Source organism: Mercenaria mercenaria, chromosome 17 (genome assembly GCF_021730395.1).
Source record: "Mercenaria mercenaria strain notata chromosome 17, MADL_Memer_1, whole genome shotgun sequence".
In the NCBI taxonomy this organism is placed as follows: Eukaryota; Metazoa; Mollusca; class Bivalvia; order Venerida; family Veneridae; genus Mercenaria; species Mercenaria mercenaria.
Genome location: NC_069377.1, coordinates 39,976,620 through 39,989,980, shown reverse-complemented (window position 1 = coordinate 39,989,980; position 13,361 = coordinate 39,976,620). Strand labels below are relative to the sequence as shown.

The following is a 13,361-nucleotide window of genomic DNA, read 5'->3' as shown; positions in this document are numbered from 1 at the left end:
GGTTAATGCGAAGAAAGGCATATCTACTTTTAGCTATAGTGGTCCCTAATAGGGCCCAAGTTCCTATATAAATAAATTTGGAAGAGGACCTTATAATGATGTCCCAGACCAAGTATGACAAAGATCCACCAAGCTGTTCATGAGACGCTGTATAAAGGCATTTCTAGTTTTAGCTCTAGCAGCCCCTAAAAGGGGTCAAATGTCCCAGCTGAACAAAGTTGGCTACGGGCCTAATAAAGATGCTACAAATCAAGTTTGATTAGAATACATGAGAAAAAATCAATTAAAAGATTTTTTATTTATTATTTTTATTTATTTCTAAAATAGGCCGACTGATCCCGCTTTAACAAATGCATATTCGCTATTCATAAATCGTTGGACAATGACGTCACACCTATAAAAAGTGAAGGTCAAGCAAAACATACAATTGTAATTATTTCAATAGTTTTGTTCCATAAGGAAAGTTTGACCGTAGTTATATCACATAGATAAACTGTATGCAGCGTACCTTCATTTCAGTGTAATGAGATTCAGTCATTATATAGCATATATATAATAAAACAGATTTCAACTGAGTTCAATATTTGCATACCATACTAAAGAAAAAGATTCATATATAATAAATCAGTTGAATAATTTATAACAAATATATCAAAGCAAACAAGTACTCATTTTAATATGCAATCTGAATAAGTCACAAAAGCAAGAAACCTTTTCATATACAGACGACAATTGTAACAAGGAAAATCTTTTAAAAAGCACTTCTCTACATAAAACACTCTTATCACACCCTTATTCATGTGATACGCAGACCGTATTCAGCTCTTTCTTTAATTTGACATATGTTGGTATTTGAACAGGTTTTTATCATATTTATTAAACTTACTTATCATTTTGAGATATATCAATATTCTTGCTAAATATACTGACCCAAAGTTAGCTTTAAAACTGTGAACAGCGTCGTTTAGGATAAACGCTTTGTCTACATTTCACTCAGCGTAGCACAATCAACAGAGTGAAAGAAATTGACACTCTCGTCCAATCAGGCAGAGTGTTACATAAATCTTCCATTTTGATAAATTATCTATAATACGTTATCAAGTAGTTTGATTTGCAAACTGAAGTCACGTGGCATAGGAAACGAAAACGAATTTAGACGGCGTTCGCCGAAAAATAGCCAGTTCATCTACTTGGAACTGTAGGTATTTTAAAAAGGAGCCAGTTCATCTTCTTGAAACTGTAGGTTTTGTTTCATTTTATGAATGAATCTCTTCTATCCTAACAGTCACTCAACTCAAAGCTCTTAACGTGTACCTTCTGCAAATATTTCATAATTTGTAAGGACTCCAAATTCCTACCGGTTTTTTTCCAAAATACAGAACTAAGTGTAAAGGTGTATGTCAATATTTTCAGAGTTTTGTTTCTAATACTACTAGTTTGTGAACATAATGCATTAAACTTTTGGTCAGTCCAGATAATTAGTATAGAAAGTGTGACTGACAAAGAAAACACACTATAAGTGACATAATATCAGTTCTTTCAGTACTTTGATTTTTATCTTCAGAACTGGATGTTCGTGTTCTTGGTCTCGAAGCGACCGCGTGTGCTATGATGATGGTAGCTTTAGCGATGACTATATTTGGGATTTGGTTTGAATGCCAGGATGACGAAGATGAGGGCAGTGAATGCGCTAACATTGGAGTGGTCTGCGGCCTAATATTTGCGGGCGCAGGTATATACAGAGGATATTTGTTTGTTTCAGTGTAAGATTGAAATATCTTTCGAGAGTGAACACCAGATGCAATATTTTCACAAGGGGCATAGCCACGAGTGGAAATGTAAGATATGGTGTTCATGAGTGAAAGATATTTTGATCTTACATTTAAAACAAACAAAGTTTGTTTTTATTTCATGTTTTGACTAAATTTCGTAGTTCCCTACCAGTGAAAAATATTTGATATTTTTCATTGTGAACATATCAGATATATTTCATTCTAATATTTATATTATCCACTGAAAAAAACATTAATAGAAATAAAATGTTTCATATGTGTATACATAATCATCCTTACATGTATAATTAAGAGAAAGATATTGATACGACTATCTAAAGTTACCGGACTCGTACTTGTATGACATGATTTAATATCGGTCAACGTCAAAAGTACATAGGGGTAATTCAAGTCGAAAAATTAATTTTTTCTATAAATTTGGCAGTGTGTTTAAATTGAGCGCGAACGCCCTTGTCACAAAAAATACCATTCAGTGTTTAAAATTTGCGCGAATTATAATGTGTCTTTGTAGCTTTTGTTACTTTCATACACTCGGCAGAATACTGTTTTTATGTCTTCTTGTTTCAGGAATCCTTAGTTTCGTTGGATGTATGATCATAGTGGGCAACTTCTCAGCATCACAGCTAGGATGGTCATTTTACCTGTGCCTCGTTTCCGGAAGTTTCATTATTTTATTGATAGTTCTACTTTTGGTATATGTTTTAAAAGACTTTGTAGGTTGCATATATAGATAAGAAGATATCAAGATATCACTACATGGATTTGTTGCGGCGGCTATTTTTTTAAAATGTATATTCAAAGTTACAAAATTAATAAACTAATAATAGACATAAAAATGCATTTTCTTATTTATAGATCATGGAATTCTGAAATAACATGTCCAAATTCCATGTATTTTATCATTCTTATTTCATATAATTGTATACAAAATACTTCTGTATATTGTAATCCGCTTATTTGTGTTATTTCAGTTTACACAGTATTGGCTCACAAGCTTTCCTTCATATTCCTTAACGGCATATGTATGTGTAAGTTCCAAAATGACTTTCTGATTTTACTCTACTACTATACCAAGCCTATGTAAGCCCGAGCTTTATACCGTTCCTACAAGATATACTGTCAGAATTCTAAGTGCCCGTTTAACATAAGATGCAAAAGAAATAATCCAATTGTATATTTTTTGTATGGTCGCCACCGGTAACCCATATTGGCGACTCCTCCAGAAGACTGTTAGTAATGTTGGTCGGAGGATAGTGCAAGATACAGAAGACGCTCCAATTCCAGAAGCTTCCCTGGTTTTAAGCGTGCCAGGTGCCAAGAAACCATACACGGGACTCTTGTTCTAGTGTTAGTAATTTTTAGTTGGAGGAGCGGAGACTCGAACTCACGACCCCTGGTTTCGTAGTCAGACATTGTTACCACTGGAACACTGCGTTCGCTCTAATAATAGTATAGATATTGGATTCACAATAAGAACGCATGGCAATTCTTGTTTTGTCTCGTGAACAGTATCACATTGCAACTTCCAATTTTAATTGCATCAGCTGGTCAGCTAGTTCTAAGGACTCCAGCTAGTGATAGTGTTACTAAAACTTGCATTCAGCAGGTAATACATGTCTTCCTAACCAAACTTATAACAAAATCAGAATCCTGTTAAATACTGCAACAATTAGCACGTATTTGATGGGTTTAAAAATGTGGAATTTTATTTATTCTGCGATACAATGATAACCTTTGAAAAATCCTCTAGAATATAAGTTTTACCGCTGATCAAGAATATTCAGCATCATTTATATTCTTGACATTTCACATACTTTGCATTATCAAAGCTTACGGATGTAATGAGGTTTGTTACATTTGTGATAATTACAGATATGCGTATTTATAACTTTTTTAATGTAAGAGGCAACAGCTTGTATAAAGATTCGTTTAAATGCAGAACATGCACGTTTATTTTTGTCAAGGATTAATTAAATCTCGACATGTATTTATTTAAACCAAACAACACATGGTTAGTATTAATACATTACGTAAATGAAGAAAATACCAAGAGAGTGTGTTCAATTTATCTAAATCATCTTCGAAAATATGCAAGGTGTTGTATGTATCTTCTGCGACTCAGTTGTTAACCCACATCTGCACTCATGAACATTCCTGAATAAATCATTATACTTCATAACCGGTGTTACCAATTTTTGGCTGAACAAAATGTCCTTATAGAAAGTTTTGACCGTATTTGACAATAATAATATGATTCAGTTCAAAAACTATTTCATAATGAGCGAAGAAAAGGGCTTATAACTTGCGACATATGTCAGTGTAAGTTACATCGTTTATAAAATAACTACCTCGCGTCATACTAATTGACCTTGACCGGATTTGAATAAACATATATTTAGTATTGATATGTCCTCTTAAATATTTCCGAAGTTCGAGGATACACAAAACAGGAAACGGAATATCATGCATGTAAATAACTTAATCAAAATAAATCTTTAATACCATGCAGGCTATATATCAGGTTCACGGACTTACTAGGCAATAAAATCACTGTGAAAACAACATGATTATGTCTTAAAGTTAAAGGTAAGCATGTTTTCTAATTTTGTTTTAAAATGTGAACGTCTGTGAGTTTATACCTTTATAATTAATATAAAAAAAATGCTGCCACTCGCCTTTTTGCGATCTAAAATTTACCCGCGTGTTTTGAAATATTCAGTCTAATTATGTAAAGTGAATCACGAGGGATTATATTTCAGAAACATCCACAAGATGAACAGTGGCGAAGATTTATCTCTTTCACTTGCATTGTGTTGTGTAGTTTTTACACCATTTATCCTGCAGACAGTAGGACTGTTCACCCCACATTGGGCCTCGAACTCAAACTGTGACACAGTTGGTTTGGTATACAGTTGTTGCTCGGGTCAGAATAATAGCACGTGTGAAAATACTAAAGGTGGAGATGGTAATGTTTCATATGTGTCACTTTTTTTGTAAATCGTCAAAGTTTATCTATGCTTTTGTTTACAGTAACTTTTCAGACATTTCCATCAAGAAAAAGACAAGAAAAAATTATATGATTTAATATTTCTTTCACATAATTTTACTAAACTGAAGAACTTTTATTGTTTTATTCGGATATGCTTCAGAAAATCCTAGTCCAGCGTTTGAATACATGCATCAAAAATGCATATTGTGATGAGCGTAAGAGTATGTATGACATGCATTTTCTAACATATTTGTCTCTTGTCACGTTCAAATGGAAATGAACGTGTACATTGTTTCGTTTTGATTTTGTTGGGTTAACAATCACACCGAGACAAATGTATGGTACCATGGCGACATGATGGAACACCTCTAGCTTTTATTTACACCAGGGTAGAACCTACGACCTCCCAAAAGTCAGCTGGATTGCTTCCGTATTGGGACATTTCTACACTCAAGCGAGGTTTCTACTCCACACTGGTGAGATCGACGACGTTAATCACTCGGCCATGGACGACTCCTTGTAAAGTAACCTACTATAGCGGTGATATTTTCACGAAAATATTTGATGACGTTTCGATATGATATAGTAGGCCTACCGTCTAGGACTCTAAGACACAAGTATAGGTTCCGGAATGCTGATATATTTTATCGCTGTATACTACTACTTTATTTCAAATAAAAGGGGTCACCACTACTTATTCTTTTTGGCTAAATTTAAGTAAAAAATAAAAAAATAAGAATAGTATACTAGTCCTTTGGTAAGTATGAAACACCAATATTATTTACTCACATCTGCACATGAATTGTGCCACGTGATTTTCTTCAAACGTGCATTAAAGCATTGCATACTCCATTTAGAGTACGCTCTACAAAAACAACATAATGTATACAACTTTTAGAAGTCCAAACAATTTTGATGAGAGCCTGTTGTTTGTTCTTTTAGAACTCGATGTGCGTGTTCTTGGCCTTGAGGCAACCGCCTTTGCTGTGATGTTGCTGGCTGTGATACTGGCTGTATGGGGTGTGTGGTATGAATCTTGTCAAAATGATGAAGAGGAATTTAGCACATGGCCTGGAGTAATGGGTTGCTGTCTTCTGCTTCTCTTGATTGCAGGTACCATTGTAATCTCTAAAAACATAGTTGTTTTTAAATGCGTAAAAGCACTTTTTGATCACTTTTGATAATCTCATTGGATAAAAACAATATTGATATCTTTATAAGGTTGGTCAAGAACAAGGCCGCTGCTTACCGTACCCTATTTTTTAATTTGTTGAAATAACTGGCATCTGAAATAGTTCTTGAATTTGATGCAATACGAAGCTTAATTTTTTATGATAACTTTAATCAAGGGGCGACGCCTTTCAACTGTTCTTCAGGAATGAGAAAGATGTACATTGTGTCAAACACAAACTCAAATTATCCCGGATTAATTTATAACTAGATACGGTAAAAATTGAAGAAAGAAAGTGTCCCTGTTTATTGTCCATGCTTATCATGTAAATTGTTATTGTTTGTTTCAGGGTTATTTAGTTTCATCGGATGTATGATTATAGTGGGGAACTACAGCATATCACAGTTAGGATGGTCGTTCCATTTGTGTCTTGTTTCTGGGTGTTTCGTTTTCCTTCTTGCGATAGGTATTTGCTTATGGGTCTTTAAAGGGATGAGAGAGGAAAAACCTGTTACTGTCAAGCGCACTAACATTGATATCTCTACGAAGACTTTGTGCCAAATTTAAAGCTTAAATATACTATTAGTGCGGTTGCCATGATTGCACTATATTTTAAGTTCAAGTTGTGCTTCGGCTGCGAATTTAGCCTTCTTTCTACTATTATATGTGGAAAAAAAACTGAGACATTTACGTCCCTAAGAATTTATAGAATATCTCTATTTAGAAAACAAATTTAATAACAAATGTTTGCCAACTTGTATTATGCAACATTTGGCAATATGTCTTATTAGAAGGAACTAGGTGAAACATTAACACTGCCGAAAAAATATCAAAATCGGGCTGCAAGCAAAAAGACATATATAGCCATTTGAACACCATCTATATGTAATGAAACGGAAGCCATTTTGGCACAGCGGCATTTTCTTGAAACTTGTTGGACATGTATGCTTTTTCTAATCATATTTTATCTAGCAAACGATAATTCATGTTTCATCATGCTTTCAAATTCCTGTCATGTAAACTTCATTTTTTTAAATGAATTCCAGTCTTCCAGTCATTCTTATAAAAAGCACATATGCCCATTAGAAATAGTACTTTCTATGAGGAGTTTGAAGAGCAATTTTATTTGTCAACAAGAAAAGTTACACATTTAGGGGTGTTCATACAATATATATTTCAGATGGATATTTTGATTTAAAGATTGTTAGTATACAGCGTATTAATGTTTTGCCCACTGTTGTAATAGTGATATTTCTGTCATCATCAACTATTTAAAAAGTAGGAGTTAATGAATAAAAATTGTCTGAAAGTTGGTTTCATCATTTCATTTACAACAGAACTGCAAGTATATCATTCTTATAACATCACTAACTTCACTTTTGCATAAACGATAATTTAAATTTACATTTTACCTTAACAAAACGATGTGTCGCATCTGCATTTATTTTTAAAAACATATATATGACAAGTACTTGTCATTTATCCATGTTGTTTTATTTTTGGTTATGTAGCAAAATACAATCAAAGATTTATAGATTCCGCCGTGTTTTGTATTTTTCACTGGCTGTGATAAGTCGTTTCAAATAATATGCAATTTTAAGGCACTGACCTCCAGATTTTGGCTAAAAATGATCTTTCTTCAAATTGAAGTTTGGTTAAATTATGAACATTAGAATATGAGTGTTTGTTTCTGAACTATTTTAAAAATGGCAAATCAAGAATCGAACCTAGACCGCAATAAAGAAGTTTTTCGTTATCGTTACTAATACGCTATGGAGGATTTATTAAATATAGATATTTATGACCCTCAAGTAAAGCGTTACAAACGCTTTTCAATTTTCATCGTAAAAAGTGGTAAAAACAATTAATTCTCATGTGTTTCCGTAACATATAGTCTGTCAGTTATTAAGCATTTTTAAGAAATAAGGCATTAATTTCCAGATATCTAAAAACATCTTTTTTTGTTGTCGAACGATCTGGAGACCAGTGCCTTTAAGTTAATTCTGTTTCGTTACCAGAAACTTTCTTATTCAATTAATGTTAAATTATTTGTTTTTGTGTGTTTTCTAATAAGGTGTTTATTCAACTTAATGTTCATTGAAAAGAATAAATGTTATATAATCGTACTTTTATTATTTCATAATTGATTACTTCTTGTAACATTGAAAATTCTCTGTTGTAACATGTGGTGAATTTAATCTTAACCGTAGAGTTTAAGATACTAATAATTTAATTTATGACGTAATCCTAAGGCTTTTTTCAGGCTCGCTTAGCTCCATAGGGAGAGCGCAGATCTACCGATATCGGGTTTGCGAGTTTGACCCCCGGGCGGGGCGTATGTTCTCCATGAAGATTTGATAAAAGACATTGTGTCTGTAATCATTCGTCCTCCACCTCTGATTCATGTGGGGAAGTTGGCAGTTACTTGCGGAGAACAGGTTTGTACTGATACAGAATCCAGGAACACCGATTAGGTTAACTGTTCGTCGTTACATAACTGAAATACTATTGAAAAACGGCGTTAAACCAACAAAAAATCAAATCTATTTCTTTGTTTATAGCAGCTAACTTTTACAATTTCTTAACGAGTCGACTCAATGATGCAAAAACGAATGATCTGGACCAGAATTGAATACTTTTAAGAAATGGACCAGAAAATATAACATCTCTGAGTCCAAGTATGAGGAGATATTTTACGGCCGCCATATTAGAAAGATATTTTTTAAATCCCCTGTTAAGGAACTGGTTAATGAAACAGCGATTTAGTTGATTTATTGTTCTTTTAACCATTCAATTTTAGGCGGCAAGTTAACACTTAAGTACGTAAAAATTAAAAAGTAAAAGTCGTGTCGTATTGTCGCGCGTAGTGTAGTGTGTCAACTGTCTACTCTTCCATGCGGACGTACAAAATGTAATATGACGTGCGACAATATAAAATGACATTCAACACTCGATACGAATTGTCTTGCTCGGCGTCACATTGTCGTGTTGTACACATTTTTAGGTTGACGCACGGCATGAAAAACGACACACAACAATACGACATAACACGCAACGTGACGCACGACAATAATCAATTGTGAAGCTGGCTAAACAAACGACATACGGCATTCAAATTTTTTTTAATGTCGTTCAGTACGCGACATACGACATTCGAAAAAAGTTGAATGTCGTCCAAAAAACGACATTTGACATACGACATTCGAACTGAGACAAAAAAAAACTGAATGTCGTTCAGTGCACGACAAACGACTTACGACATTCGAAAAAAGTTGAATGTCGTGCAATAAACGACATTAGACATACGACATTCGAACTTTGACATGCAAAATTTGAATGTCGTTCAGTGCACGACATACGACATTCAATTTTTTTTTGTCAAAGTTTGAATGTCGTATGTCCAATGTCGTTTTCTGCACGACATTCAACTTTTTTCGAATGTCGTATGTCGCGCACTGAACGACATTCAAAATTTTTTGTCGAAGTTCGAATGTCGTATGTCCAATGTCATTTTTTGTACTACATTCAACTTTTTTCGAATGTCGTATGTCGTGCCCTGAACGTCATTCAAATTTTGCATATCAAAGTTCGAATGTCGTACGTCTAATGTCGTTTATTCACGACATTCAACTTTTTTCGAATGTCGTATGTCGTGCACTGAACGACATTCAATTTGTTTTGGCAAAGTTCGGATGTCGTATGTCAAATGTCGCGCACTGAACAACATTCAATCTTTTTTGTCAAAATTCGAATGTCGTACGTCCAATGTCGTTTTTTGCACGACATTCAACTTTTTTCGAATGTCGTATGTCGCGCACTGAACGACATTCAAATTTTGCATGTCAAAGTTCGAATGTCGTATGTCTAATGTCGTTTATTGCACGACATTCAACTTTTTCGAATGTCGTATGTCGTATGTCGCGCACTGAACGACATTCAAAATTTTTTGTCAAGGTTCGAATGTCGTATGTCCAATGTCGTTTTTTGTACGACATTCAACTTTTTTCGAATGTCGTATGTCGTGCACTGAACGACATTCAAATTTTGCATGTCAAAGTTCGAATGTCGTATGTCTAATGTCGTTTATTGCACGACATTCAACTTTTTCGAATGTCGTATGTCGTATGTCGCGCACTGAACGACATTCAAAATTTTGTCAAGGTTCGAATGTCGTATGTCCGATGTCGTTTTTGTACGACATTCAAATTTTTCGAATGTCGTATGTCGGCACTGAACGACATTCAAATTTGCATGTCAAAATCGAATGTCGTATGTCTAATGTCGTTATTGCCAACATCCAACTTTTTTCGAATGTCGTATGTCGTGCAATGAACGACATTCATTTTCTTTGTCGAAGTTCGAATGTCAAATGTCGTTTTTTGCACGACACTGAACTTTTTTCGAATGTCGTATGTCGTATTTCGTGCACTGAACGACATTCAATTTCTTTTGTCGAAGTTCTAATGTCATATGTCGCGCAATGAATGACATTCAAAATTTTTTGTCAAAGTTCGAATGTCGTATGTCCAATGTCGTTTTTTGTACGACATTCAAATTTGTTCGAAGTTCGTATGTCGTGTATTGAACGACATTCAAATTTTGCATGTCAAAGTTCGAATGTCGTATGTCTAATGTCGTTTACTGCACGACACTCAACGTATTTCGAATGTCGTATGTCGTATCTCGTGCACTGAACGACATTCAATTTTTCTGTCAAAGATCGAATGTCGTATGTCAAATGTCGTTTTTTGCACGACATTCAATTTTTTTCGAATGTCGTATGTCGTGCACTGAACGACATTCAAATTTTGCATGTCAAAGTTCAAATGCCGTATGTCTAATGTCGTTTATTGCACGACATTCAATTTTTTTCGAATGTCGTATGTCGTGCACTGAACGACATTCAAATTTTGCATGTCAAAGTTCGAATGTCGTATGTCTAATGTCGTTTTTTGCACGACATTCAACTTTTTTCGAATGTCGTATGTCGTATGTCGCGTACTGAACGACATTCAAAAAATTTTGAATGTCGTATGTCGTTTGTTTAGCCAACTTCACACAGCTCAATTTTTGAACAATTAAAATTGCAGTTAAATGTTTTATCACCACGTATGTTCGCGAAAGTGTCTCTCGTTCTATGTGATTTAGATCCGTGTAATTTTTAGCCAGTTCGTAGCGCAATAAGTATACGTGGAATTTATAGCCGTCTAGCAGTTTTTGAAGGAATGTTGACAATAAATGAGGAAGCAATAAGATCTGGCCACATTCAGGATATAGTGCATGGATACCGTCAGAGAAAATTTCTTTCACGAGAACCATATTGATATCCAGATATATTCCTCCATACCTTAAAAGCGCTTCAGTACCAAATATATCACTATAATGGGTTCTAGATGCACCACTTTCGATCCGTTTATTTTACGCTTCAAGTGGATTATATTCGGAAGGAAAATCAAAATGAAATCCCGGTAAGGACCTCACGGTAAACGGATGCCTATCAATATTGCGCACGGATTCACGAATTAACATTTTGTTGTCGAAAATAAAATGACCTTAATATACACCTAATGTTTTAACTAACCTGAAATAAACTTTCAGTCTTCACAAGAGTGAAGCTATTGCGTAAAAGAACAAATTAATACAGCAATACACAGACATTTGAGTACAACAACAACCATAAAAACCCAATTCAGTAAATTTATATCCTCCGCCGAAAAGGATTTTTTTTTTGTAAATAAAGGGATTATATTTAGAAAGATATTTAATTTCCAGATATATGTATATTTTACGAATTTTGACACAATTAAAGGACAATACCACAGCAGTTACTACAGAAATCCTGATGGAAGATGTGCATTCGCAAGAGACCTAAAGTGGTATGAAAGATGTGCATTCGCAAGAGACCTAAAGTTGTCTATATTATATCAAATTTCGTAAAATCCATCAATGGATTACGTTATTAGGAGTGAATTAATGTACTGTAAATCAATCAATTAAAGGGTAATAATTTCGAAGTTACGAAAGCGTCCCCGAAAAAAATTGCGTGTGCAATACCGCCCTATCGTGATTTACAGTTGTGTAAAGTTTCTTAAACATTTATCAATAGGTTACTTAGACACCCCTTTTTCTTACCAAATCAAGGTTTACTGGGTCAAGGGGGATAATACTATATGTGAGAAAACATCATGTGCTAGTAAATAACTGTGTGAAGTTTAGTGATTCTAGCTAGAATACATCTTTAAATTATGAGCATTTTCAATTTCGGACGGACGGACAGACGAACAGCCGTATGGACAACGCAAGTTCTATATCTCTACACTTACAGCAGGTGATAACAATTAATAAGACTTCGTTCTGCACCATTCACTACATCTGCTTTTTCCAGACACATTGGACTATCGCTAAACAAATTGTGAAAGTAACCAAAAAATGAAAATAACATATTAAAAAACTGGATCTCGTATTCATATTATCTTCTAAACTTTGACCAAGAAAGCTTAGACCCTAGACAGTGGTTTTATGATTAACACAGACCTTAAATAAGATGTTTTTTTTCCTACCTACTTGCTCACCTTTAATGAATATGGGTCGCGGGATGGGAAATAACAATATTTTCAAAGTTGGTCTTATTAGAAAGTACCTGGATATAATCCTTAACACGTGTTATATACATCTATGAGAATGCAACATTGCGAGATACATGGATTACAAATATTTTTATTGTCACAGCTTAATCATCCTTATTTAGAAATAAGACAGTATAATCATGTTCTATATACGGTATGCATGATTCAGCAGCTGCGCCGCATGTCGAAATGCTTAATTATTCGGAACATATTTGTACGACATACATTTTCATTGGATTAATACTGCTACACTTAATCTGTAAAACAGGCGTTTTTGACAGTGGAGTATCGGATTGTGCCATCATATATATGAGCCGCGCCATGAGAAAACCAACATAGTGGGTTTGCGACCAGCATGGATTCAGACCAGCCTGCGCATCCACGCAGTCTGGTCAGGATCCATGCTGTGTGTTCGCTAACAGTTTCTCTAATTGCAGAAGGCTTTAAAAGCAAACAGCATGGATCCTGACCAGACTGCGCGGATGCGCAGGCTGGTCTGGATCTATGCTGGTCGCAAACCCACTATGTTGGGTTTCTCATGGCGCGGATCATATAGAGATAAAGCTCGCTGAATTTATCGAAATGAACTTCAATTTCTTCTGCAATATAGTCTTCTATAGTCATACTAAATTTTTGGCATTTACTAACAGATTATAAGAAATTTATTCGAACTAAATTTGCATCATCATGCTGACTTGATAATTTAGTTAACGCGCTAAATCAAAAGATAAACTCCATTACTACACAAGGAGCATTAAACTCACTGACTGTACCATATTACA

At 34.5% G+C, this 13,361-nt stretch overlaps 1 protein-coding gene across 1 annotated transcript; it reads left to right on the top strand.

The window, feature by feature from the left end:
* The first annotated feature begins 4,217 nt into the window (after window positions 1-4,217).
* LOC123536493 (uncharacterized) lies at window positions 4,218-8,079 on the top strand. The gene is made up of 4 exons (XM_045319701.2): window positions 4,218-4,379; window positions 4,553-4,758; window positions 5,725-5,895; window positions 6,303-8,079. Exons 2-4 carry the CDS (start codon window positions 4,566-4,568, stop codon window positions 6,518-6,520), a joined length of 582 nt encoding a protein of 193 aa, XP_045175636.2. The 5' UTR covers window positions 4,218-4,379; window positions 4,553-4,565; the 3' UTR covers window positions 6,521-8,079.
* The last annotated feature ends 5,282 nt before the right edge of the window (window positions 8,080-13,361 follow it).

Coding starts and splice junctions, on each gene's coding strand:
- LOC123536493 (XM_045319701.2), top strand. CDS start 4,566: ATGAACAGTGGCGAAGATTTATCTCTTTCACTTGCATTGTGTTGTGTA. Junction 4,759..5,724: donor AAATACTAAAGGTGGAGATG/GTAATGTTTCAT, acceptor TTGTTCTTTTAG/AACTCGATGTGCGTGTTCTT. Junction 5,896..6,302: donor TCTGCTTCTCTTGATTGCAG/GTACCATTGTAA, acceptor TGTTTGTTTCAG/GGTTATTTAGTTTCATCGGA.